The sequence below is a fragment of the Trachinotus anak genome, unplaced genomic scaffold (assembly GCF_046630095.1).
Source record: "Trachinotus anak isolate AG129_WGS33_773 ecotype Australia unplaced genomic scaffold, CSIRO_AGI_Tana_v1 ptg000019l, whole genome shotgun sequence".
Classification (NCBI taxonomy): Eukaryota; Metazoa; Chordata; class Actinopteri; order Carangiformes; family Carangidae; genus Trachinotus; species Trachinotus anak.
The window spans coordinates 22882493-22908410 of record NW_027273870.1 but is presented as its reverse complement, the minus strand read 5'-3'; the positions used below and the strand labels follow the sequence as shown (position 1 = coordinate 22908410).

At 40.7% G+C, this 25918-nt stretch overlaps 1 protein-coding gene across 11 annotated transcripts in view; it reads right to left on the bottom strand.

Moving 5' to 3' along the window:
- The window catches only part of sorbs2a (sorbin and SH3 domain containing 2a), a 51196-nt gene that overhangs the window by 14023 nt on the left and 11255 nt on the right, over positions 1-25918 (bottom strand). For 6 of the 11 annotated variants that reach the window (XM_071505079.1, XM_071505080.1, XM_071505081.1 and 3 more), the window contains exons 3-15: positions 17206-17261; positions 16127-16216; positions 13399-13425; positions 13138-13262; positions 11185-11604; positions 9382-9508; positions 8709-8884; positions 6573-6639; positions 5620-5670; positions 5296-5509; positions 4935-5049; positions 2289-2360; positions 546-602 (exon numbers count right to left, since the gene is read on the bottom strand). In XM_071505079.1, the coding sequence (XP_071361180.1) occupies positions 546-602; positions 2289-2360; positions 4935-5049; positions 5296-5509; positions 5620-5670; positions 6573-6639; positions 8709-8884; positions 9382-9508; positions 11185-11604; positions 13138-13262; positions 13399-13425; positions 16127-16216; positions 17206-17215 (1551 nt within the window). In that variant the 5' untranslated portion in view covers positions 17216-17261. The remainder of the gene's footprint in view (positions 1-545; positions 603-2288; positions 2361-4934; positions 5050-5295; positions 5510-5619; positions 5671-6572; positions 6640-8708; positions 8885-9381; positions 9509-11184; positions 11605-13137; positions 13263-13398; positions 13426-16126; positions 16217-17205; positions 17262-25918) is intronic. The other 5 variants (XM_071505084.1, XM_071505091.1, XM_071505082.1 and 2 more) reach the window with 4 other exon arrangements.

The following is a 25918-nucleotide window of genomic DNA, read 5'->3' as shown; positions in this document are numbered from 1 at the left end:
GAAGATAAATTTGTGCTCTCTCTCTGGCTGCTCTGGAGGATGATGGTAAAGGTGATATAGCAAAGGATGTTATGAGCTGAGCTCAGGGGGCAAATGCTGCCCTGCAAAACCTGGCATGGATCAGCTGGAATGGGTCTTAGTGGTAAAGAATGTTCGATACCTTTTAAAGGCAAAGGTCTGCTGGAGGAAATGCAATCATAGTAATGCTGAAAACATAAACTACGTTTTGAGGTAAAAAAAATATAGATCTTCAGAACATCTTCTTTCTGTATTCAGTACATCCAGCAGATCTTCATACAAGTCCAAGCAAAGGAAAAAAACAAAACATGAATCGCAAGCTATATGTTTAACAGTCTTCACAAAGCAACATCACACTCATCTTGCAGTGGGTGGCTGACTTGATTGCTACATTGATGCTACACACACTACACTCACTTAAAGTTGTATCTTACATTTTTCTTAACATCATAAATTTGGATTCCTATGATCGGTTAGAAATTGTGAGATTAAAAACACGACTGTAACACTCATGAATGTGAGATTACCTCAATGTGCTGGCGAGCGGAGATGTCTGGATTATAATCCAGCCGTTTTTTAGGAGGCTTGAGCCCCAAGCAGCAGCAGTGAGCAGGAGGAGGAGGAGGAGGAGGAGAGGAGGAGGAATAGGAGGAAGGTGAAGATGAGGTGAAGGAGGAGAAGCAGTGGTGACATCATGGGGAGAAACCAAAAAAAAAAAAACAAGAAACATGTGGAGAGAGTGACACCCGTTAGAGAATCTGAGTAACCAGATGGACTAGTTCACAAAAGGTTGCACATGTGATTTGCAGGTACAATTGCATTACACATGTGCACACAATCTATACGCACCAACACACTTTCACTTACAAACACAAGCACACACCTGCACATCGACACGCTCGTTCATATGCACATTCTAATGCCTGCTGTCAAGGCTTTATTTCTATTCTAATCTCAAAATATCAACATTATACTACAGTGTAAGAATGCCACAATAAATTAGGCCTACTACATCACTCTTTAGAGCACACACACACACACACACATACACACAGAAATGTGCCCGTGTACTACACACACATGCAGAGTGTGACAGCAAGCTGTAAAGCACAAAGCCGAGTGAAGCACAAGCTGCAGTGTTGTGTTTATTTGAGAGTGCAACAAATTGCACTATCAAATGCTGTGATTTAGTGCTAGTTTACTAGTGCAGATAAACTATTGTTCACTCAGTCGGTCAAAATGTGTCACCTCAATAAACACTCAAACATTGAACATACTGTGAGATTCTGTCCCTGCTGGACTGGTCAGTGCATGGAGGGAATCCAGCTACACTCTAAAGGCTTATTCAGTGATGTGAAACATTCAGAATATTGCAGGTAGAAATGTCAACACACAGCCCAACACGACTCTGGAAGACACAAAGTCATGCCAGCTCCACATGTGACATTTTCACCTGAACATTGCGAATAAGCCCAGTCACCACCTGATGTCATGCTCTGGCATGGACAGAGGCATGTCCCCATGACACTTTGTAAATCACACGGTTGAGGTAACTTGATCCCAGATCTGCGGCTAGAGGCAATCCCTGCCCTGAGCCACTTGGACGTTATTACCACCTACATCCAGCGGAGGGAGCTAAAGCCATTTAACTTGTAGAAACACAGAGCATTCCTCCATACTAGCAAAAGTGACGATAAACAAAAATACTAACAGAAATTAACAAACAATCGTATGAAAATCAAGCTAATTAAAAAGCTGATAAATTGACACACACATTAGCATGTGCAAGAGATGCTTAAGAAACTGCACAGACTTGAATTGTTAAGCAGAACAAAGGATAATATTCATCAATAGGAAACTCATCTACTGCATATTGAGAATGTTGAGTGATTGACTTCAGTGCAGTTCCACCAGACAAGAATCAGGTCATTTAGAGCATCTGCAGCACAATGATTTTAACCTGTTTCCCTGATAATTTGGATGAAAAAAAAAATGAACTCAAATAAAAATGTCCAGGTTTGTGTGTGAACTTTTCAGTGCCTGCTAGCCACCAGACCAAAAAACCCAGCAATGCAAAGACACAGCCTGTCACAAGGGTGGGGGGAGGGAGGGGGAGTCACAGCACCCAAGTACCACATGCCCAAACAACTAGCCCCACCCAGTCTATTGGTGGAAACATATAAAAAAAAAAATAATGGGTGGGGTGGACGAAGTGGGTGTATGCCTATGGTAGGATTGTGGTTGAGGGAATAGCTATGGCCCTGACTTACCGGCCGCCCAAACTCCAGCTCGGAAAAGAACTTATACCAAGGCTCGTTCTCTAAATCTATGTCATCATAGGTCTGGGAAAGCACGACAGTGACAGAGAGAGGAGGCAGAAGAAAAGACAGAAGACAGCAAGTGTGGAAAGAAGTCACACACAAAGAGAGACATGGAGCTCATGGTTAGGAATGGGCAAAGGTGGCAAAGGGAGATGGGCACAGGATGAATCAGGATGAAGATTTATACTGGCTAATATGGACAAAAGTGATGATGCAAAACCCATTTACCCATTTGTAATTTTAAAACTTTAGGGAATGGAAATTACAGTCTGTAATAAGCAGTGTACAATAGTGCTACATTATCATACAGTAATTGAACTTGTATATGCCAAATAATCTAATATGAACAATTGCCACCCTTGGGGGACTGAAGAGACAGACAATTGAAATACCTTGGCTCTTTTGAATTGATCATCATTAATTTCACATCCATAAAAAAATTACAAGGCTGCAAATTCCAGGACAGAATCCCATTACTGCTGCCTAGGACAGGTGACAGCTAAAGAAAATCAGCATGCTACTCTGAGCTTTACATACTTAACACCCAGCCTTATTACCCACAGCTCTGTGCAGGCTTAGTGGATGGCACATTAGACACTGTGTTTCACAGTGTCAGTGGAAGGGAACATTTTTTCACCAGGAGAGCTCATTACATTTAAGAAGAAGCGGAAGGGGCATATATTATAGAACTGTTAGGAAAAGACATCAGGGATTATTCACATGGGGTTAGGTTTCACTTCTACACTGGTGGGAGCTGTGTGGTATCTCAGTCAGCCAGCCAACTGACCCAAGTCTCAAACATTTTCTCAACCATGAAGTGAAATACCTTGTCAGAGTTAACATACTGTGTGTTTTTGATCTGTTGTGTGCATCTGTCATTAACTGCGAGAACATGTCAAACAAGGACAAGGACAACATCATAAACCACTCAACCGGTCACATTACAGTTTATATTTCTAAATAAGAAAACTACCATACTCTTGAATACACATCATGTCTCATAAGGGCACAAATATTTCCTTTGGAGTTAAGAACTGATATGATAAGGCTGAAAACATACTGTACACCCTGCATTAAGGAAGGAGAGGTCCATCTCTGTTGATGTCACAAGAGCGATTTCAACACGCAGCTCTTTATTTGTATCAAAGAGAGAATCAAATCATATCAATTCAACTTGCAATAAATTCTACATATTTACATACAGCGAAACAGGCAGGTTAGCCAAAACACTGGCTGCTGCTGTGCAGCAAGTTAATCATCTACTCATTTCTTGTTTAAACTTCAACAAGCGGCGCTTTCTACATTTCTGTTTTCATTTACACACTTCAGTGTGCACTACAGACAAGAGGCTTTTTCATGTTCAAAGAGTTTTACTCTCCCTCTTATATCAGCTGCAGAGATGATGCAGTGCTTTACTACCCTGTCTGCTCTTTCTAACCCCATCCCCCCATGGAGACAGATTTTTCATGCCAAATGAAACACTGCCAGGAGATGTTATGTAGGTGTTTTGGTGTAACATCACTCTTGCTAAAAAGAGAATTCAGCTTTGAGACAAATGAGTCATCCCTGTAAAAAAAAAAAAAAATAGTGAGGCCTGGAGCATAGACTGCCTGTCACACACAGAAAAAAGAAACAGTGTCACTTGTTTGCTATGGCTCTGAATTGCCCAAATGGACACCGCCATAAAGGATGTGTTTTGGGAGCCATTTCTTACCTTGGAGAGCAAAGCTAAAAAAATGGTAACAAACAACATATATAAGAAATCTCAGACAGCAGATTAGCCTGCGTGGGTTCACTTCTTCTTCCTACAGCTTTCTCCTTTTATTGCCTCTGTCTATCAGGGGCTGACTCATGCATTATTGCCCTGGGAGCACTCTCTGCAGTCATCACATTAAACATCTGTGAAACCTTTACAAAAAGCTTTTCTTTCTACTCTTTTGCCTCATCTAGAACACATTCTCCATTATCCTGTCCTTCTCTCATGTCTATTATTTTTGCCCTGCTTCTACACAGTAATTATCTCCGCTGTCTGCTTTGTCCACACACAGAGTGAACAGCCAGTACAGTATAGACACTGGAGGATGCGGCACTGGGAACCTTTGCTTTTTAATGCCCACAAAGACTGCAGTAACCAGTTAGGCAGGTAAATGTGTTTGTGGCTCTTCTCAGTTCTTTGTAGCTCTGTCTCAGCAGTGTTTTTTACTTCAAGTTGCCTAATATGTAGTTGTTCACCTCTTCAGAAATGGACCCTCTCTTCAGCTCCCAGTGGAGCAGAGCAAGAGAATTAATTTCTTACAACTTTTTATCAATTACAAACATTATTACAAAAAAACAAAAACAAAACAGCAACAGAATCGCTTCACTATCACAGTAATTTGAATATTTCTCCAGGATGATGGTGTGAAGCCAGCTAGGGAAGCCAGCATCAAGTCTTCTGAGCGTTTTATAAAATCATTTTTACAGCTTGTGCTGAATCCAGATTTAGTTCCTACAAGCCTGACAGGTTAATCAAACACGAAGGAAGGCAGTAAAGTGATAATGACTGGCAATCTTTCATTTTAATCAAGTGAAAGAACACATCTTACAAATACTCACTGGTCTCTCATGCTCCAGAATAGAGGACTTCCCGGGCTCGTACTCAAAAATACTCTTGGGTTCTGCGCGGTACTTTCTTGTGTCCACTTTCCTGTCAGGGGGACCCCACTCGTTCCTGGTGCAAGAAAAACAAAAAGACAAATAGAAACAGTTTCAGTTAATTATTTAATTTAAAATCATTTTATGAATAATGTGAACTATAAAGTCAAATTAACAGCACATCACAAATAAATACATATTTATACATTTTAATATATTTATTTCACATTTATTTGGTTAAGTACAAAATTGACCCATTTTAATTTTGTATAGATCGATTAATGATGATATGCAATGAATGAAAGAGATCAGTTCCTCCTACATGTCTGGGGAGTCTTTCTCGCGGTCGCTATCTCTGGCCCTCAGCTGCAGCAGGGATGGCATGGGTGGAGGAGGTGGGGGTACAGGGGATGGGGAAGGCTCCCGAGGCCCCAGGTGCCCTCCATTGTCTGAGGGGCTCTTGGATAGTGGCCTGTAGGTGTGTGTGCGGGGAGCCGGGTGGGCCATGGTGGAGGTGGACGACAGGCTGTAGTCGTCTGTTCAGGACAGGACAGAGGAGAAATAATAAGGCCAGAGAGGAGGAGACAAATGGGTTCAAGAAGAAAGGATTTATTACATGAAGTACAACTTTTGTCGCAGGTCTCACCATTGTTTATGACAGCATATGTAGCATTGTATGTGTCAGAATAGTCATCATCTGTGGAAGGAAGGAACAAGCGCTGGTTGGGATACATGCACAAACACACTGTGTGGTACCTAAGTCTGAAGTTTCCTCCTCAGGGAGAACGACAGCCTTGGTCAGCTTAAATACAGTCAGTTACAAAGTAATTTCCAATAGTGACCATTTTTCACAGAGGAAAGTATCAAAACCACCCAAGCAGCACAATCCCCACTCTCCAGTCCACCCACAAGCTCAGCTGCTTTAAAACAACTGTTTTTTCTATCATGTCTTTTTTTGAGCTTTACGAGGGGAGATAGTACCCCACAACAGCAGCGTCTGAATCTAAGCTGCTGCTGTCTGCAAACAAAGAAGCTACACCCCTTTAAGAAAGAGCTTTCAGTTCTACAGTAGGAGATACTCAAATCATAGAAAGACTTTGTGTGGGACTGGTGTATTGCTTTATAAATCCACTAGACGATGTGAATGTTCAGGGAGCTACGGGAATTCTGAGACGCATCAAAGAGACCATCACAAGCCTGTAGATGTTTTTTCAGGCACACATCACCATGAAATAGCCTGTGTGTGTGCAAGTGTGTGTGCGCTGCAGTAGAGGCAGCCTGAGCAGCTCAGAACAAACAAGCCTTGTACTGACTGTGTGATTCTGTCAAGGCCACAAAATTAGAGCAGATTTCCCAGGACAGCTCTGTGTCTATTTGAGGTTTCTCTCAATAACCTCCTCCTCTCCAGACTCTCTTGGTCGCATCTAATGAGTTCTGGCTCTGAGGTTCTCTGGGTCTTCCAGTATGCTAAGACACACACAGATACACACACGCGTACAAGCAGCATGCACGCATGACCAATTCTCCTCATAATGTGACAATCAAATCACATCAAATAACGAGCCATTTCTGCCTTTCATTCTTTCGGTGCAGACTTACCTGCTTTGTGAACCTTGTGGATCTGTTTGAACATAGTTTTATACCAATCCTTAGGTCTATCCACCGTCTGTAGAGAGAGAAATAATCGTAAAGATTTATGTACCATGAAATGCAGCATGGAACTGGATGACTTAAGATAGAAACGGGAAAGATTTCCCACTGTTTTATAGGACATTACTGAGCAGAGAAAAACACATGCTCAGCCTTTTCACACATCCATATTTCACTCAAAGAGAATTTAACTTATGCTGAGACATTAATAAATTATTTATAAAGATTCATTTATGGCATGACGCTCTCTATATTGAACTTTTAGGAAATGTTGACCAAGCTTCACTTCAGTGAAAAACTTTAGGATGACATGAGGATGACTACATCTTCTTTTTTCTTATCAAAGATAAATAATTTTATCAAAAATAATCATAATAGATAAGACTATTGTTAAAGACATGTCTATCTGCTAAAGACATGTCAGAATTATATAGAATATTTATATAATATATAGAGTATTTTTTTATCAAATTCTCTTCTCATGTTCCCGAGTCAAACATTAAAATATTTTTAAAGAATCATCTTTACTCAGGGATGTACAAATAAATTTACCCAATAAAAAAATCAACCTCACTCATCATAGAAAACCATAACTGACTGTTAACTCATGGGTTGTAGTAACTGGCAGAGCCATATTACAGTATGATGTGTGTTTGAATATCAGTTGGCAAAGCAAATGAATGGATGATGGAAGTCTAATTTATTTATTTCTCCCTCATCCTCCTTGTTCTCATCAAAGAATGTAGGTGAAGTAGATGTGGGTTGAGGCAAAAAAAGTAAATTTCTTTCTATGGCTCCCTATTGGTCCATATCGTCTAATGCACATCCTCTTTTGAGTGATCCAAGTGATTTAAATCTCTCTCATGACTATACCTCACCTAGAAATTTTGTTCTCTTGACTTTAAGAGAAAAATAGATGTTAGTTATGTTCAATTGATGTATTCTTTTTTTATTATTTGATATGTTTTTTTAATGCTCTTCAGTCAGTTTACAACATCACTGATTCCTACACAGGACGCTGCCTGATTCTTCTCAAAATTTAGATATTGCACATTCAGCTTTAAAACATACTTGGTACATAAATTACCTAAATACCCAAACACACAGCCATCACAGACAAAACAGCACCATCAGTCACTTGTTAAACTACTGCAGCAGTCTGTTTTTATATGAATGTGTGTGATGTGATTGTGCCTCCTTTCAGAAATCAATGCCAGCAGATTTGGTTTCACAGCATAGAGGAAGCCATGTTGCTACAAAAACAAAAAATTGGAGCTTTGGTGCTGTGCCTGGAAAATCCTGGAGAAACCCTGGTATGTGTGTCTTTGTGTATACAGTATAGATCTAATAGCCACTTCAAAAAAGAGCTATCAAATGGCAGAGAGACTTAATCCGCTCTTTATTCAGTAGCACTAAACAGTGTCTGGATTCTGGTCAGAGAAGAGGTATTTTGCTTCCACAGTGAAGGAGTGTGTGTGACTGTGCATGTAGCACAGAGACAGGCCAATTACCACTTCACTCTCCACGGTTACCAAACAGAGTGGCCACAAAAATGTTTGTCTGCTCACAATAAGGAGCATCTGTTTTTCCTCTTTCCTGCTTTTTTTTCCTTTTCACCTTTTCTCTTTGCTTTTATTGCCCATCTCTCATTCTTCCTGTTTCTCCTTCTCTCATTCTGTAGTTTCGTTAAATGCTGCTCTACAAGAAATAGATAACCGAGTGAAGTGTTAATACACGAAACGCCTCAACAGAGATAACACACAGACACACACACTTTGACAAGTAAGCGTCGAGGATCTTGCAGTACGAAGGCAAAGACCTTGTCTGAGCTCATCTTTATAACCAGCACACAGAGGAGAGAGTAGAAGAGATACAGAGATAGTGTGAGTGAGAGACGGAGCTTTTAATATGGGCTCAAAAGCTGCTGACAGCTGAAAGTAATTCCCTCTCATGAGCCTGATCACATATCAAGACAACAGAGTCTAAATGGGTCTAAAGACAGCCCTGTGCTACACTACAGCGCCTACCCAAGTCAGTCTGCTGCTGCAAACCAATGTGTTTAGTTGTGTGCATATTTGTCCTCACCGTGCGGATGGCAATAGGGATGCCAGACTCGTCCACGGGGCCGATGCCTTCATAATGAGGGGCTTTAATGATGGAAACCTTTTTTTCTTCTTCTGAGAAGCGGGCAATGGGCACGGTGCTGGTGACGCTGGTGAGGCCCGACACCACAGACTCTCTGGTGACAGACTCGCTGCCCTCTGGATACAAAAGGGAAGAGGAGAAGAGGCATGTCAGGTGTTCCTAGAAATATCAGAAATATGCCTTCCATAATTCAGTTGTTCTGTCTCTTGCTAATGGATACAGATATTATATTTTGTAAACCCTAAATAAATCTATTAAAAAAAGACCCGTTAACTCTTCAATTAATAAGGAACAATAATGATAAAATGAAATTTAGCAAAAATCATTTCAGTGCCAACACTAAGATTAATTCACAAAGATCCCTTGAGTGGTGCTTAATAGATTTACACATTCTTGAAATTCTAAGCACTTTCAACTTCAGAGTAGGGCACAGTAATATGATACACAAGAAATAAAGTTTTATTTTGCTCGGGTAAAGGTAAGAGATCTGGATTTAATTAGTATTGTATTTGTTGTGTAATTGCAATGAAGTGTATTGACTCTCCTAATCATACGTTTGGATAATTTGAAGCAAGTCTTATTGTCGAGAAGAGACAAAAGAACAGTGACTCACCCGAGCTCCTGCTCTGTCTCGGGAGCCCAGTGTGGAGTGAAGCGGGGGGAGGAGGATAGGACGGGGGAGAGAGGGGTCTCTGTGGATGGCTAGTACTTCCATTCATAGCGTGAGAGAGGACCTGGCCCTAAGAGTGACCCACAAGCCAGAAACAGAGGCCGTTAAGAATACCAATCACAAAAGGCAGCAAAATGTACAATAGTGCACAATCTTGTAGATCTACTATAAAACACTGAGTGTAAATGTAAAAAAAAAAAAAAAAAGAGTCATTGTGGAAGAACCAGGTCTGATATTGGAATGGGTGCACATGTAGACAGATATTGGATGTGACGTGATTCATAGGAAGTGCTGAATCTGAAGAGTTAATTAGGGGAAGGGAGAATTTATTGGATCACTTCACTCTAAAACAGAACAACAGAGATTAAAACAGGAACAGTAAACACAGACAACTCCTGCACATTCAGATACATCTCGCTGTAAATTAGTTGGAACATAAACAAGACAGCAGGCATGATGTAGTTACAATGGGAGGCTCTTCTGAAGAATGCTCTTCCATTCAACATGATAAATGGACATATGATTTCATCTGGATGAAAACAGTTTTTCAGTTTAATGGCCTCCATGTTCAGATCAAATATTCAAGACAGCAATGCAGCCACTTCAGAACCGATCAATTCACAATAAAGCAACAAGCAGACTAATCTGGTGCTGACTTTGGTCTGTTCAGTGCTTGAGCACAGAGCAGAATGACAGTGACAGTGAGTAAATTACTGCTGCTGTCACTGTGATTATAATACCACAGCTAACATAGTCTAGGATTTGTAGCTGAAGCCATTACAACGCATCCTGGTTATTTAGACCTCTGAACCTCTGACTGACTATCAAACTCTACTGAAGGCTTCAATAGCCTGGTTGCTCGTGTGAATAAATATTTCCCTGGTTGAAAAAGCACCAAGGCAAATCAACACATTTGTGGGTGGGACTAAGGCTGAGAACAGAATAACACCATGTACTGAAGATCTTTCTCACTTTACTCCATGGATGAAAGACAAAGTTGAAGAAAAAGTTTGGCTTGATGGCTACGAGGCAACAGTGACAATGCAAAGCAACACTGATTGACTTGACAGACACCAAGCTAATTGCCTGGCTAAGAAGAAGACAATGTCAGATTAAATAGTGCAGCCCTAGCGAAATGGCGCTTCAGTTTTAATGCCAGTCTTGTATAAGTGAGAAGACAAGGTGTGCATGCAAATTTAGCCTAATCTTTGTCAGGGTCTCATACATCTACACCCAGGGCAGTATGACATTCAGAATGAAATGACAGGAAACAAAACTAGTTCAGTCCTAAAACACGTTATGTAATGAAACCCTTCGACTCCCAGTGCGCAAGTTCAGTCTTTCAAGATGCTAATAACCTGCAGCCAGCAGGCTCCTTCACCTTGCTGCAACCTCTCTGAAAAATGTCTTGTCATGAATTTTTGATGTGAACTGGCCTGAAGAGACAGTATAACTACACTGGATTGAAAAAAAGGCATAACAAAGAGAAACATAGACGAGCACACATAGACATGGAGTTCTGACGAGTACAGAGACATTGACAAAAGGTGACGTAGTGGGCTGAACTGAATTCTGGTGTCTGACAGGTAGGTTGCAGTTGATGGTTAGTGGAAGGTAAAACTTGGTAGTAATCACACTTTAGCCATCCAGGTTTGGTTCAGCCATCCAAATCAGTTGGGGAAGGGAGGGAACCATTTGTTTTTGATAATGATGTGTGTTACGGCAGTGACTTGTTGGGATAATTACGTTAGTGACAGTGGCTGCTGCAGCAGTGGAGGCCACAGAGGCTGTTAGCACATCATCAGGGCCAGCAGTGGATGTGTAGGTAGAGGCATGGCTGAGGGTGGGCGACGGCGTGGGTGAGGCGCCAGGCGAGTCCAGGCTACAGATCTGCAGCTCGTCCAGCAGACCCGCCGTGGACGACGAGTAGTGGCTGAGAGCGGACACTGTCACGGGGGAAGCCGAGGGTGACATGCAGCCACTGGTGCTCATACTGCTGAATGGGGTAAAGCTCGGCCCGCTCATAGCACCAGCTGTGCCGCCAGCTCCACTAGGAAAATACGGGGTGGGCGATAGGGTCTTGGGCATTAGGCCTGACAGGTAGTCGAGTGATTCTGAGCTGTGGTAGCGGGAGCGCTGTGCTGAGGGGTCGGGGGACGGAGGCCCCTGGTGTTGGAGGGGAGAGGGAGTTGATTGGAAAAGAAGGAAAGGAGGAGAGTGCTTAGTGATATCACTCATCAGCCACAATGTCACAAAGGATGTGTGGAAGCAACACGTGAGCCTAACAGAAGGTGAAATGCTGTTGAGAAACCACAGTGAAGTGTCATCATCTTCTCAAAAATGATAACTGCTGTGAATTGAAGATGCTCTGTTAGTTCAAACTCTGTGGAAGGCAGCAAAGTATATAGACAGTAACAATGGTATACATTACATGAAACACTGTTATCACACAAACGAGTTCACACATGTGTAGAATCACAGTTAGTTTGGTTTGATGCATGGCAGCACCTAGATTCACAAACTAAAGGGGCAACACACACGAGCAGAACATGACGTGCACGTCTGTTTTCAAGGAACACCTGTAGCAGACCTCTGTTCTCTGAATCTGGCACATCCTGGCTACATTACACTGGCTACATCCTTTGTATGGTGCGACCAGTGTGTGCATCAAATGATGTGAAGCAGCCGGTGTGTTACCCTTTAACCCAGCGATGTTTTCTTTTCGTGACCTTACAGTGTACACAGTCATTGCTCTTTTACTCTGCTGTTACAGTAAGTAGTCAGTTATGTACCAACAGTTCTGCAGGAGAAGGTCTTGGTGGAACTGCAGGAGGAGCCTTCATCACCTCCACCTGGGATGCAGCTGGACTTGGGCCTTGATTTGGGGCTTGATTTAGGACCTTGAGCTCCACTGTGGGATTTGGAGGTTGAGGCTCTGGATTTTTCTGATTCTCAGCACCCAAGTGGACAGAAAGCGAGGCTGTCTGTATCGGGGGCTGAGAGAGAGTGGGACCCCTTTGTGGAGGTGGGAAAGTGGGTGGAGGGGAACTTGTGGTTTGGGTCTTAGGTTGGGGATCAAGGTAAGAGTTGACGTGAGCAGGAGGGTCAGGGATGGTGACCGGGGTTAGTTTGAGGGAAGACACTTTACGCTCCTGGACCTGTGCATTAGTAGTGGCAGATGCACTACAGCTGCTAATATCATTTGAGACAGCGTGCTGGTGTGTCTGTTGGACTGGGTTTTCACTCGTCTCTGAGTAGGAGTACGAAGATGTGCTATTAATAGTGTAGGACTCCTTTAAAACTGCTCTCTCATTCTGAGTGAATGTTAGCATTCCAGAGCTAGAATCATTAGCCAGGGCAATGAGGGAGCTATAGTCGGGTGGGTTAGCACCAGTGGGCGAGAAGTGGAAACTGTCTCTCCTGGGAGGTGGCAAAGGCAAGAACTCCTTGTTTGCCAATTAGAAAGCAGCAGCCAAAATAAGTTGAAGTAACAAACAAAAAAAAACATCCGTGAAAAACTTGATACATCATCAAGTTACATTAAATAGAGATTGGTTCCATATAAATTATTCAGAATGATGGTTTGTGCTTTTCCACAGAGAAGTCAATACCACTACAACACAATCATTTTTGAATAAACTCCAAACAGCAGTAAAATGAATGTCACCATGTGTCAGTGTAGTGTGTGAGACATTTTACCTGTGTCGGTGACTTTTTGTCCTGCAGGTTGGGTCTGACGCTCCGGAAACCTTTGGCAGCAAGAGACGAGCTGCTGGCGTCTCCGTTCTTAAGGCCATCTGTTGCGCTGCGGGACCGCCAAGAATCTGAAGAGAATTTTAATCGAATTAACATCAACTACTATGGTGTGTTTGATTAACTTTTCTGGTCCCCTAGGGGGTGTTTCATAGCCTCTTTTGTCATGCGCAATGTCAAGAGTCACCAAAAGGAACAGACACTTACCCAAGTCTGACGAGTGAGAATCACTCCCTGAGGGACAGAGAACACACAGCAAATATAAGTAACATGAATCAATGTGTGGTCACATTTATCCCTGCAAAGGTCAATACTACCACATGGGATTATATTTCAAGTAGTTACACAATATAGTGTCATCCCGAAAATGCTTATAAGAATGTTTATTATGACAAACAGAGACTGATAATGGGGATAAAGGAGTAGAGACATCTGAAAAGATAGAACAGGAAAAAGTAAAGAGCAGAGACAAACTTTTTAAGGACTGCATCACTTATCCTGAAGTGATGCACAATATCACCTGCTATTGTAACCTTTTAGCATCCACGAGTACTCTGAGTACTCCAGTCAGAAGTCCACAACCAGTGAGAACAACTTAGATAAAATAACAACTAGTTTAGATTCAAAGATCAAGATGATGTTGTCACAGACACTTGTAGATTTCTATAGTCAAAACACACCATTAGCAGAGTGGGAATACTGCAGTTGGCTGTTCTTTACGTGCAGTGGGTATAAAGTCATGGGAGATCACAGTTTTTAACTCTTATAGAAATGAGCAGGACTGACTGCTTTCCATGCACATCAATTGTTGAAACGTCACTTCACTCCCAAGACGAAGAAGGGATATGATCCTCCAGAGGAGAGCAATGAGAGCCCCTTTATTGAACATGAAGATTAACGTCTGCACCTCAAAATGATCACTGCGCAATGTTCAGTGGGCTTTGGTTAACTGTACATTTTTTTCTGAATAAGGACCCACCTCTGTCATTGAATCCACATGGCTGGATATCTTCTCTATCTCAGAGCAAAATAGACAATTGGTTTTGACAGTGGAGATGGTTAAGGCTGTGATGGTTGAATCCACACACACAAAACACTTAGACAATGGACTCTATAAATATAAACCTCATCCAGCAGGGTTCCCACAGCTTCTTAAAACATCAATTTCAAGGACTTTCATAATGGAGATTAGCAGGCTTGTGTGTACAGAAGCTCACAGACAACAATTAAAAAAGAGACAGACTTGAATATGTGAACACTTCTCAGCTGTGCTGTGTCACAGTGATGGCTGACTACTGTATGTCTTCTTTTGCACACATGCATGCAGACACCAGCACTTCGTCTATTCATTTACTAACTTGCCTATTCACTAACTAAAAAAAATACAGAAACAAGAATTTCTGTTTTTGCACAGAATATATAAATTCAAGAAATTTCAAAGACCCATGTCTATCTATGTCTATTTTCAAAAACTTTCATGGCCTTGACTTTTTTTTTCTCAAATTCATTAACTTCCAAGGATATCAAGGAACAATGGAAACCCTGCTTCAGTCTCTGGTCTACAGCGTTGGGCCCTCTAAGCTCCTAGACCAGCTCTAACTGAGAGCAGCTCATCAGCTTTCAGACGGTGCCCTGCTGCTAATAAAAGGAAGCTGGCAGTGCCAGGAAGCCTACATGGGTACAGCTGTTAACCTGGGTGCTGACAAGGTGCAGGCGCAGCAGCAGGAAAGGAGAAAGCATTTGGGGACAGCTACAGTAGCTGTAGCCTCTGGAAGCCCAAGAAGACAGAGTCAACTGTGCTTGTTGGTAGGGCTGCACAATTAACCGAAATATAATCAAAACTGCAATATGGCCGAGTGTAATATCCAAATCACAGGAGCTGCAATTTTTGTAATAAAAGTAAAATGTGTCACAACATTGTTGTGCATTGTTAGCACCATAAGCAGTGAGGGGCAACAGAGATGCCTTGGCCTATAAATTATATTCGCCAGATGTAAGGGAACATGCTTGTTTGGTACAAGCCCAAACAAAAATCACATCATCATCATTTTTTTTTTTTTTCAGTGAAAATGAAAATACAAAAACCATAATTCCAACTCGAATCGTGACTCATATTGCAATCGCAATACCTGCCAAATAATCACAATATGATTCTTTTTTTTTCAGCATATCATGCAGCCCTACTGGTTGGTTGATTCTGACTTTACCTGTAATTTAAAATAAAGAGTATAAAACTGAACCACTGATCAAGAAGAATTAGGCAGAATGCTGCCATTCCAGTGAACACACAAGCACATCCAAGTATATTTCCACGTCTCCAAGAGCTTAGAGTCATGGGAGCTGTGTTATGTCTGACCAATCAATCCTGACAGAGGAGAAACAGTAACAGAATAAAAAGAAACAGAGCCAGGAAAAACAGTGATTAAAAAACACTTAGACAACAGGAAAAGTAGAATAAACTGCACATAAAGAGGGGGAGCTGGTAAGAAGCAGTGTGAGAGCATGACATATGAAAGCTGTCACAAGGAAGGAAGATTAACATCAACAACCGGTAGGTACAGTATGACTTATGACTGATTTAGGAAGCAAAACAAGCCTGAGACGGAAGACACTCAACAAAAGGAAATAAAGGAATTATACAATGAACTGATTAAAAAAAAATCTTGCAGTCCAAACATTGCTTAAGCATACCGAGGCAGCCACAGACTATTTGAAAGTATTTCAAATATGCCCAATGCCATATCAGGTTGATGAAGCCCAAACATGAGTCTGAAAAACAACAAGCCATTTGTTTAAAGACTTACCTCGTTCTTTGACCAACAGTTTAGCCTGGTCACGTCCTTCAGTGGTCTGAATTTTAGATATTTTGTTCCCTCTTCTTTAGTTCATTCTTGTTTGAAAATGTGTTAAAATGTCTGTTTGTGAGTGTTAGTACCTGTGGCTAGATTTGGTGAGCTCTGGACCCTCTTCACAGGAGAGAGTATGAGTGACAAGGCCACGCTTTTGGGAGCGCATCCTCCGCTATCTGAGGAATCACAGCCAGGCAGGGTTGGTTCATAGAGGCAGAAGCAGCAGCAACACACATGCTCATGCATATATACAAACACGCAGCTTAGACGAACACAAATGCTTCCAGCCAGAGACGTAACACAAACAAGTGGAGGCGAGGCACATGCATTCAGAATTTCACAGATTGGGTGGCAGCTCATGGAAAATGAGTCAAGGGTTTGTGATGAAACTGGTGCTCGGCCATATGATGAAACTGAATTGTAAAATAGAAGTTGAAAGCTGTTTATGTCAGATACTGTATGCTCAGGAGCATTTTAAAATCCTGGATGATTTGGTTTAAAAGAATCAGAGTCTTACGGCTTTAGCATGACTAACAACAATTAACATTTGTTAATAGTGGAGAAGTCAAGTCTATTTTGTGTTGTTTTCTATATTGTTAATGCAGGCAAACAACTTGGATGAGTAATGCTACGACTGGCAGGCACTCAGGCAGAGTGGTGGTATGTGGTGCGTGGAGAAAGCTCGAAGACCGATTATTCAGCATTGATTCTGTATCTGAAAAACACACTTCTGCTCGGGACGACCGCCAAGTTCAGGACAGAGCTTCGGAAATGTATTGAAGTTGGAATATGTCACTGTGGTTAAAAGCAACAACCTTAGGACACTTACTGATGCTTTTAGTGACAATAACTGAGGCCCAAAATGGACCGACACCAAAGTGGTGAAACAGGGTCAGGGTTAGAGTTACAGACTCATGCCTGTGGCAGAGGAAAAGTAGCACACATAGCAGCTTTTAAAATAGCGAGGTGGCCTGAAATGTCTGAACATATTGACTTATTAAAGTATTACATGTAAACAATCATTTTCTGTTCAGTGAACAAACAAATACTGACAACTTAATTATTCAACTTCACTAAACAAGCAAAAAAAAAAAAAAAAAAAAAGAAAAGGACAGGGACTGGATGGATGACTCCCCAACATTATATATGGTTTGTGTGTACATACCTGTATTCATATTGAAGAGCACTTCTTACTGATCCAATACAGGGTGACACACTTTCCTGCAAAACAAAAATGACATGATAAAATTTACGTTTACAAAATTATCTTCCTGATACTAATTAGGTCATTATATTAATAAGAAGTTACCTCAATTTATTTATTTTTTTTTGTATTAAATCTCAAACACAAGGGAATATTTTTTCTCGGATTCAAATTGCACAGCTTATAGAGCCAGCGTCTCTGTGCAGGGAGAGTCTGGAGAGATTAATGATGTTTAGGAGTACGAGTGCTATGTGCTGACATACTGCAAGTGACTGCAAGTCAGCTCGACTTTAACTCCTTTCACACATTTCATTTCCCCCCATCCTGAGGAAACCTAAGGGCTGTGGTGCAGACGTCCTGGATATGAAATGTGACAAACATCTGATAAATGAACTTAATCATTAACTGCAGCCTTCTGAACCACCAACCACGTCTCTGACTTGTTCAGTGAGTGTGTACCTGCTTTTTTTCTCTCTTTTTGCCGAATGTGTGCAGGTGTTATGGCAAAGACCGCCCCTTTGTTGATATGCATTTTCCCTTACCTTAATCTGATCTGAACCTTGGCCCTAACCCCATCCATGCAGGGGGGTCCTGCAGGAAACATCATCATTTTAACAAAAGGGAAACACTATTCAAGGAATAGACTCCTGAACAGGGGAGGAGGTCTGGAGAGTGGATACATGGATACTACAGAACGGATATGAATGACCAGCAGATGCTGATCAAAGTGATTAAGAATGCCTGGGAAAAGTATTTCTGAGTAACTGCTTTAACAATTAAACAAAGGCTGACATGTAAAACATTTGTCTTAAACCGAAATGCACTCCAGCTGCCTGTGATTTGGTGCAGCTGAAAAAGATACAAGCTGCAAGAAGAGTTCACGATATCTTCTCATCAGAGCTGTGGAGGTGTTGAATGGCAGGACCATAAGGTCTGTCACTTGCACACTTTCCCAATGAATTACTCTGCAGCACTATGAAAAAAAAAGTAATTCAAATCAACACATACTGTCATGTTCAAAAAGATGTTTACGCCAAAGCCTAAACCCATGGAATCCAAATGTGGGAACATAATTTCTTCCAGCTGAGTGAGAGGCTTAATGACCTACGCAAAGACATGCAACATAAATAACATAAACAACACTGATAAATGACACAGAATGCCATGTTTACTTAACTGTACCCATATGTGATGCTTGTCTCTTGCTATACGGAGATCTTTTCTGGGAACTGTAGGGTGTGTGATTTGTATGAGTGGGGCGCACATCAAAAGGTACATCACTGAGTGTTGCATCGTTGTGTGAATGCGTGCACATGTGTGTCATCATGGGACTTAGTGTATGCGACAGATACTACAAGTGACAGCCTTCAGTGGCTGCAGCAGGGATCACACATGTCTGGTATTTAAATAACTATGACATACACATGCTGTTCAAATGTTCGCGTCGAGGCTCCAGGACTATTTTACTAATGTAAAACATTATTACTGAGAAGATTGCAGTATAATTATGACTGCAGGTCTAGTCACAAATATAACCAACCAACCCAAACTGTGAAAATATAACTTAAACCCTATTTGGCCAAGATTTATTTTTATAACTTTAATCCAGAGCAGAGAGAATAATGATCTGGTAGCTGTTAATACTGTATAACAATGTGTTTAGTTCACAGAGAGCAGGGTGAACATTTTCTTACACACCCACGCCTGGGATATTCATTGTATGGGATATACAATGCGTATTTAACCTTTCCGTTGTAAGCAAATCTGTTTGCAGACCCAAATGAATCAGAACGCTCTCTTTCTACTTTTAGCACAACAGAGTAAAATGCAAAATGTTCCAGACATACCTTCTTCCATGTGTAACTACTTCTGTACAAAAATCTTGTTACGTTGCATATAAAGTCTAGGATCCTCACTAGATATAATACCTCTGCGAACAGTCTATATGTCAATGCATTTCAGCATGTCTATAGCCGTTGTTCTGAACAAACTGAAATGTTTTACATTTACTTCAACACAACAACAACTTGGGGCCTCACTGCACATTGACAAGTAACGTCCTGATAATTGTGGTTACATCTCACTGATGCTTATTGTGGAGAAGGTATGCAGCCATATTCCAGCATGAATGTGTAAACTGCCTCAGTAGTTGGCTACAGTGATGAGTGGCACGAGATGGATAGCATAACATTAACCCCCTAACATTCCTGTAAAATCAGCCTATCCGTGCTTGTACCTGCTGTTGCGATTGTATCTTGAAATGGTTTGCATCAACCGAATGACAAGAATCTTAGCTTTCCAAAGACACGTTGCACGTGTACATGGCGTAATTGTGTACTTAACAGTCCGCTGGATTGTTAAGAGGTTAACATGTATTTGACCATGTTGACAATTTTACAGGCTCAATTCAGATGAGATGGTAAACATCCGGATTTCTGAGATCCCTTTCCCATATTACATCTGCTTCAGACTCATCAGAAACTTTCTCCTTATAACAAAATTATGACAATTAACACTGTTTAGATGTGACAAGAAAACTTTTCTATTCTAACAGGATACTGTAAAAATGACTTCTTCTCACTGTGGCAGCTGTGCATTTCCACAGTGTGAAGCCACGGTGCACAGTATTTTATCAAGTATTTTATCACTTTCTCAATAGTTTTTCTCATTGCTGCTCTTTTAAAAAAAATACTTGCAAATTTATTGGCTATTACATATACTGTAGACCTTTATTATGGCAAAGTAGTGCTGTGAGCAATGAGTTTCTGTTTCTGCCTTTGGGACCATCCCTAAGGCAAAACACATAATACTTAATTCAATCTGTGCAGTCTTTCAGTAAACTTAACAAGTGCTATTAGCAACAAGTGTACCTAGATTGATACTTATTTACCCAGATACACAACTGCTTTGCCAACATGTGAGGGTTTGAAAATCCAGTTAATGCTGGTGAGGAGGAAGTACTGTTATGTGAGGGACTACATCAAGCCATGTATCGTGAGATACTTGCAGTCCCTCAAGACCTAGTCCTTACCCTCATACAGTATGCCCTCGTAAATCTATCTGTGAGAAATACACACACGCACTGGGGTAAATCATGGGTCTGGCGTCGCAGGCTGTCGGCGTCCAAATGATGGTCAGATTATAAACAGGATCATGTTTCTTGGGGACAGATCAGCGGCGACACAGCAGCTGTGGCCATGGTGTAATGTTATGGCTGGACACAGGAAGAAAACGCACCAGGCTCTACACCTCTGAAGAACTTTGACTATCTTTCCACATAAGACCTTTTTAAGCTTTTAAGTACAGAAACAGATCATTAGCAGTGTATGCATTTCAGCATGCGAGAGACACCAAATGTTTCCATTAATATTCAGTGAGAGCTTCTCCAAAATGTAAGGCTTTATGTAATACTTACAAGGCAAGTGCTGGGAATGAATGTTGTCAGATCAAACACATGCCTCCTGATAGTTTCCAATCATGAATGAACTTAAATGTCAAGTCCCAGAATATGTCTCCACACTGAATTCTGAACAAACTAAATAAATAAATTGATAATAAAATAGAGACATTATTTTCTCCAAAGTTGTTTTCAATTTTTGTCCTAGTTTCTCTGGCCAGTCGTTTCTTTCGAGTCATTTTATATTCTTACTTAGCCGTGGTTTATCCACCGACTGTAATTTAGGCATTGGTAGGCCACTCTGGAGAAGAGTGTGTATAATTACTGAGTGTAATAGCTGTGGGACTGCAAATACACAAGCCGGAGCTATAAGCCGCAGAAAGCCGTGAGGTCCAACACCACGAGCCCATCAAGTCTCATTAGTCTGTTGACTGACCAACTGGGACCCATTTGGTTTGTATCAGTGGACTAATAGGCTTTGAACACTGAAATGTTTAGAAACATAAGACAGTGTAGTAGCTGTGAAAGGGCGCTCATCCTCCCATTTATATTGTTGATCTAAGTTGATCATTGCGTGGCCAGTTTCCTGCGACTGACGACACAGTAGACTTTTAACACTGCTGATCTTGTAGACACAGATTTAACTCTGACGACGACAGATGAATCAGTGAGAATACAGGAATTTTCATGTGTCATCTGTGTCTGATTGTGCCATTTAAATGATCTCATACAATTAAAGTGGAGACAATGCTTTGATGAGGAAGCTGGGCTTAATCAGCACCACTAGAGAGTGAGTTTAATGCAGATCAGAGAATGGAAAGAAAGACTATCTTTGCCCTTATCAACAAAAATGTTTAATGTTAATGTTGACAAAAAAAAAAGAAAAAAAAAAAAAAAAACAGAATGTTTAGAAAAACATAACCCAGACATTACGATTATCAAAGGAAAGGAAACAAACAAAAGGAAGGAAAGAAAAACACAAACATGTCCTCAAAGAGCTCTGGCTGGGACGCTATTAGTCACTGGCTGTCTGCCTTGGCAAAGACAAAACAGAAGTGTCTAAAAACAAATGTGTCACCATGCTTCCACGAGAAAAAGAAGAGCAGTGAAAACATGAGGAATAATAATAACACAACAATCTCAATCAGTATTTGAGAATTTCACATAACCTTTTCACATGCTGTGCGGGGCTATGGGTAATAGTTCATGATGTTTTCAAGCTTATCAAACCTCCCTCAAACCCAGCAGATCAGAAGAGCATTGTCACTGGTAGAGCTCATTCGCACATGAGCAACATTTCAGCAGAGGACGGCAGCAACCACTGGAAATTCTTTATACTACATTTTCTAAGCATCTTTTACTTTGTTTCCCTTAGTACAAAGTTATTTCTTGTATTTTAATTTTGATGTGCTCCAACTTTCAGTGTATGTCAGCGTGTTACTACAAGTCATAAACTGCTGATTTGTATCTTAATGGTTGGATGATTTCAGCAGGAGGGGGCATAAAAAAACATAAACAGAGCATTACATTATTTTATAGTAGTTAATTTGCACCCTAATCACATGACCCCCATTGTTTGAGGTGTGCCATATACTGTATAACAATGCTCTAAAACGCTTATCAGAGTGAACACAGATTTCTTCTCAAATCCCATTTATGAGGGTATTCCTCCTTCCCTTGCAAATCTCTCCCCATGCGTAGTTTGTCCCAGTTACGAGATAAGGGCGAGATGCACGGAGTAGACTGTACAAGGCCACTTATGACATGGTGCACCTGGATCTGCCATGGAACTGCAGTAACTGCCAATACTAAATATAAATAAATGTGTCATTTCAAAATAAATCATCCTCTGACTGAACAAAACAAAATAAATCAATAATCCATAAATTATAAGACAACAACTCATTAGATCAACACTATCTCATCATTTTAATTACAGCTATGTTTAATCTATAAATGCATGTATAAAGACAGCAGGAGAGAGTGAACAGTCATTGGAGATAAGCCGACTATGGCCTCAAGGGTCCCGACCCTGGAGTGGTCACTCAGACTGAGACGTAGCCACAGGATGTCAACAGATTAAGCTCCTTAGCAAATCTATTTAAAGACCTCACCAAAAAGTCATTGGATAGATTCTATTCAGCTGTTCCTATAAAAGACGAGATTGTCAGCTGTTACAAGCTTAATAAGATTAAAAACATTCAGGCAAAAATATATTACAGGACATTAGGTGCAGTATATGTATCATCTCAAGTGATGCTCTGCAGTCAACATTAGTTACAAGCCTGAGGATAAAAATGAAGCACAAAGCAGAGCAATCTCTACAGTCTTACTGTAGGAATCAGAGAGAACAAATCCCATTTCAACAAGGCAACAGAACATCCCCGGAGATCCAACATAAATCTCAGTCGAGACATAGCTAGCCTTAAACCCAGCTGACAGGGAGAGTGACCCCTCCAAAAAAGGCAGAATTTAGAAATGCTTCAATCCTTAATTACTGAATCGGAGCCAAGTTATTTTAGTGGTGCATTTTTGTGGTAAAAATGTGGGGCACGCAGGGTTGTGATGACAAAAAAAAAAGGAAAGGCTTGGGAATCAAAATAAGAGTCTAGCTATAGCTCATAACCCATTTTGCTTCAAGTTATTTCTAGTGCTATAATACAACAATACAGAAGAATCATACCTTGGGTTTAGCAGTTCAGATTTCTATAGTGAACTTTAGCAAATTACATTCACATCCTAAGACTTTTCATTTGATTTTTGAGTCAAAGTAAGTCATCAAACACAGTCTTGACCCTTTACTTAAAGCCACTACAAGCAGAAGAAACATGATAACTTACGGTATCCCCTGTGAGCCCCTTAGCAGTGCAGCATTACATCAGCTGCTGCAAAGACAACTTGTCACTTGTTGTCTCCCATTTCCAAACTTTCTTTTTGAACAAGTTCGTAAAATGATACTGGCTTGACAATCAGCCAACCAACTGGAGCATAGTACAGTGGACCAATGCATCTTGATCATACATTAATAAATAACGAGTCACTGTAGGACCATATAATCATTTGAATTTGTTTAATTTGTATTTCCATACAAGCAAGGCTTGCAACCAAGCTCATTTCCATGTTTAGTTTAAAATTCTATCTTGGCAGAATGACCTGATGTAGTCACATGAAATCAAACCCTGGAAAAGTCAGCAACTTTCTACCATGGTGGTCTCAACATTCAGTAAAACTTCTGATGTCAAAAATGAAAATGAAATGAAATTCTAATCCACACCAAGGTGTGTTCAGGGACTTAAACACAACACAGAGGTGTGCGTTAAAATGTGTGTAATTCTTCAGACTGATTATCCTACTTATACCCTGGTCACTTGCCAAAAATATAAAACAAGAACGCTGACACATTTTTTGATGACTGTGTTGGATATGTTTTGCTAAAGGTTATGAAGTAAAAGTTAGCCTTCTTATATTCAGTGTGCTGCCATGGTTAAGTAGGTTTTTAAGCAACTTTGTGGCCTGAATTAAAGACATGGTGAGTATTAAGTCAAACTGTGGTTTAACACAACACCTTAATGCATCTAAAAAAAATGAGAAACATGTCTTTTCTGTTTTAGTACAGAACTAATAGCTCCAATCAAATTACTCTTCATGCAGAACTGTTTTAAACATACAGAGCTAGTTGTTGTTAGATGCAGGTCATTGTTTCTATCAGCACCCTGTAAGTGTTCTACCACCACATTACTGCCACTAGTTGAACAACAGCCATTTCCAACAAAGTCTCTGTTATCAGCCTTGTTTGTTCAACCTTGCCACTCATTAGCAGACCCCCCTCTGGCTGTATGAATGGATAGAAGAGGTCAATACACTGACCCTGCATGCCCACTCACTGTCCGTACTGCAAACAACAGTGGCCCATGTGTTCTGCGGATTGCATCACAACCGCACTAACAAGCAGAGCCATTGGCCTGAGAGCACTAATGCAATTATGCAACACAAGCCCCGCTTCTGTGAGTCGGGGCTATGGGAGAAGAATGAAATGGATGTGACAATTTGTGGGTTTGTTATCTGACCATTTCTATACGGAGCTGAGGATTCATTTACTGTATACGGCTCTGATGTTCATGGAGAGGAAGAGAGAGAGAAAAAGAAGATACAGAAAAAGATGGAGCACAGATCAGAATTAAATAAAAATACAAATGAAATGATGAGCACAGAAAAAAAGATATAGATTACAGAGAGGAAAGATTATAAAAACTAATATGATCGATGAAGCAAATACAAAATAGAAGACAAAGGAGGCCAATATCAGCATGGACTATTATGTAATCTGTCTGGCTAAAGCTGTCTGGGGACACACAGCATCACCAGTAAACAGTAAACAGCACCTCTATTACTGCCCCTGTTTCATATCTTCTTCTCCTGTGTGGCAGCAATGTGTTGTTAGAGACTAATGGAGAGGTCTTTTGGGAGAATGCAGAAATTAGGAAATTAGGTTTTTCAAACCCTGGGATAGTAATAACTGCTGTGTAGGAGGATTGTGAAGCAGTAGCAGTAAACTTAACACAAAGACCCTCTCCACTTCCAGATAAAAAACTTATTATTAATTCATTAACACTTGTGGGAAAGTTAGCTGTGTGCAAAATACAGCATGACAGCAAAGACGCCTTGTACAACATTACCCTTCAACATCTTACTCATATTCTGTATGAAGGTCAATTTGGTTCATGTAGAAAGATTTGAAAATTTTGAGAGAAAATTAGCTGTTAACTCTATCCCATATTTGAGAGAGATTTTGTATGATGTTAAAACTGAACAAAAAGAAATTGAAAGTAGTTTCCACATTTGAGGCAAGACGTAGGCTAAAGCAGAAAGGCTATCAGCTGTGACTAGATTACATTCTCCATAAATAGTCTGGATTCCCCAGGTACCAGTGTTAAGTGTCGAGCGTTGAAGATAAGAGGAACTTGATTAGCAGGGCTGCTATATTTACTGCCATTAGACAGGACCCTTTACCCTCTAAGGTGGCCCTGAGCATCGGGAAAATCTATCTGTGGAATCTCTGTGTTCTCTGGGTGCCTGGCACGAGGAAATACTATCATTTTAACTGTTTTCATTACTATCCAGTGAAGGTTAAGGAGAAATGGTGAGCTTCACAGTACTAACAGGAGATGTCCCTGTTAGTTTGACAATAAGGAATATCAATTGATTTGCATAAGATTCAGAATATTTAGTTTATTCTTCAATTGCAGATCTCAAACACTTCCAGATCATCCTGTAAAT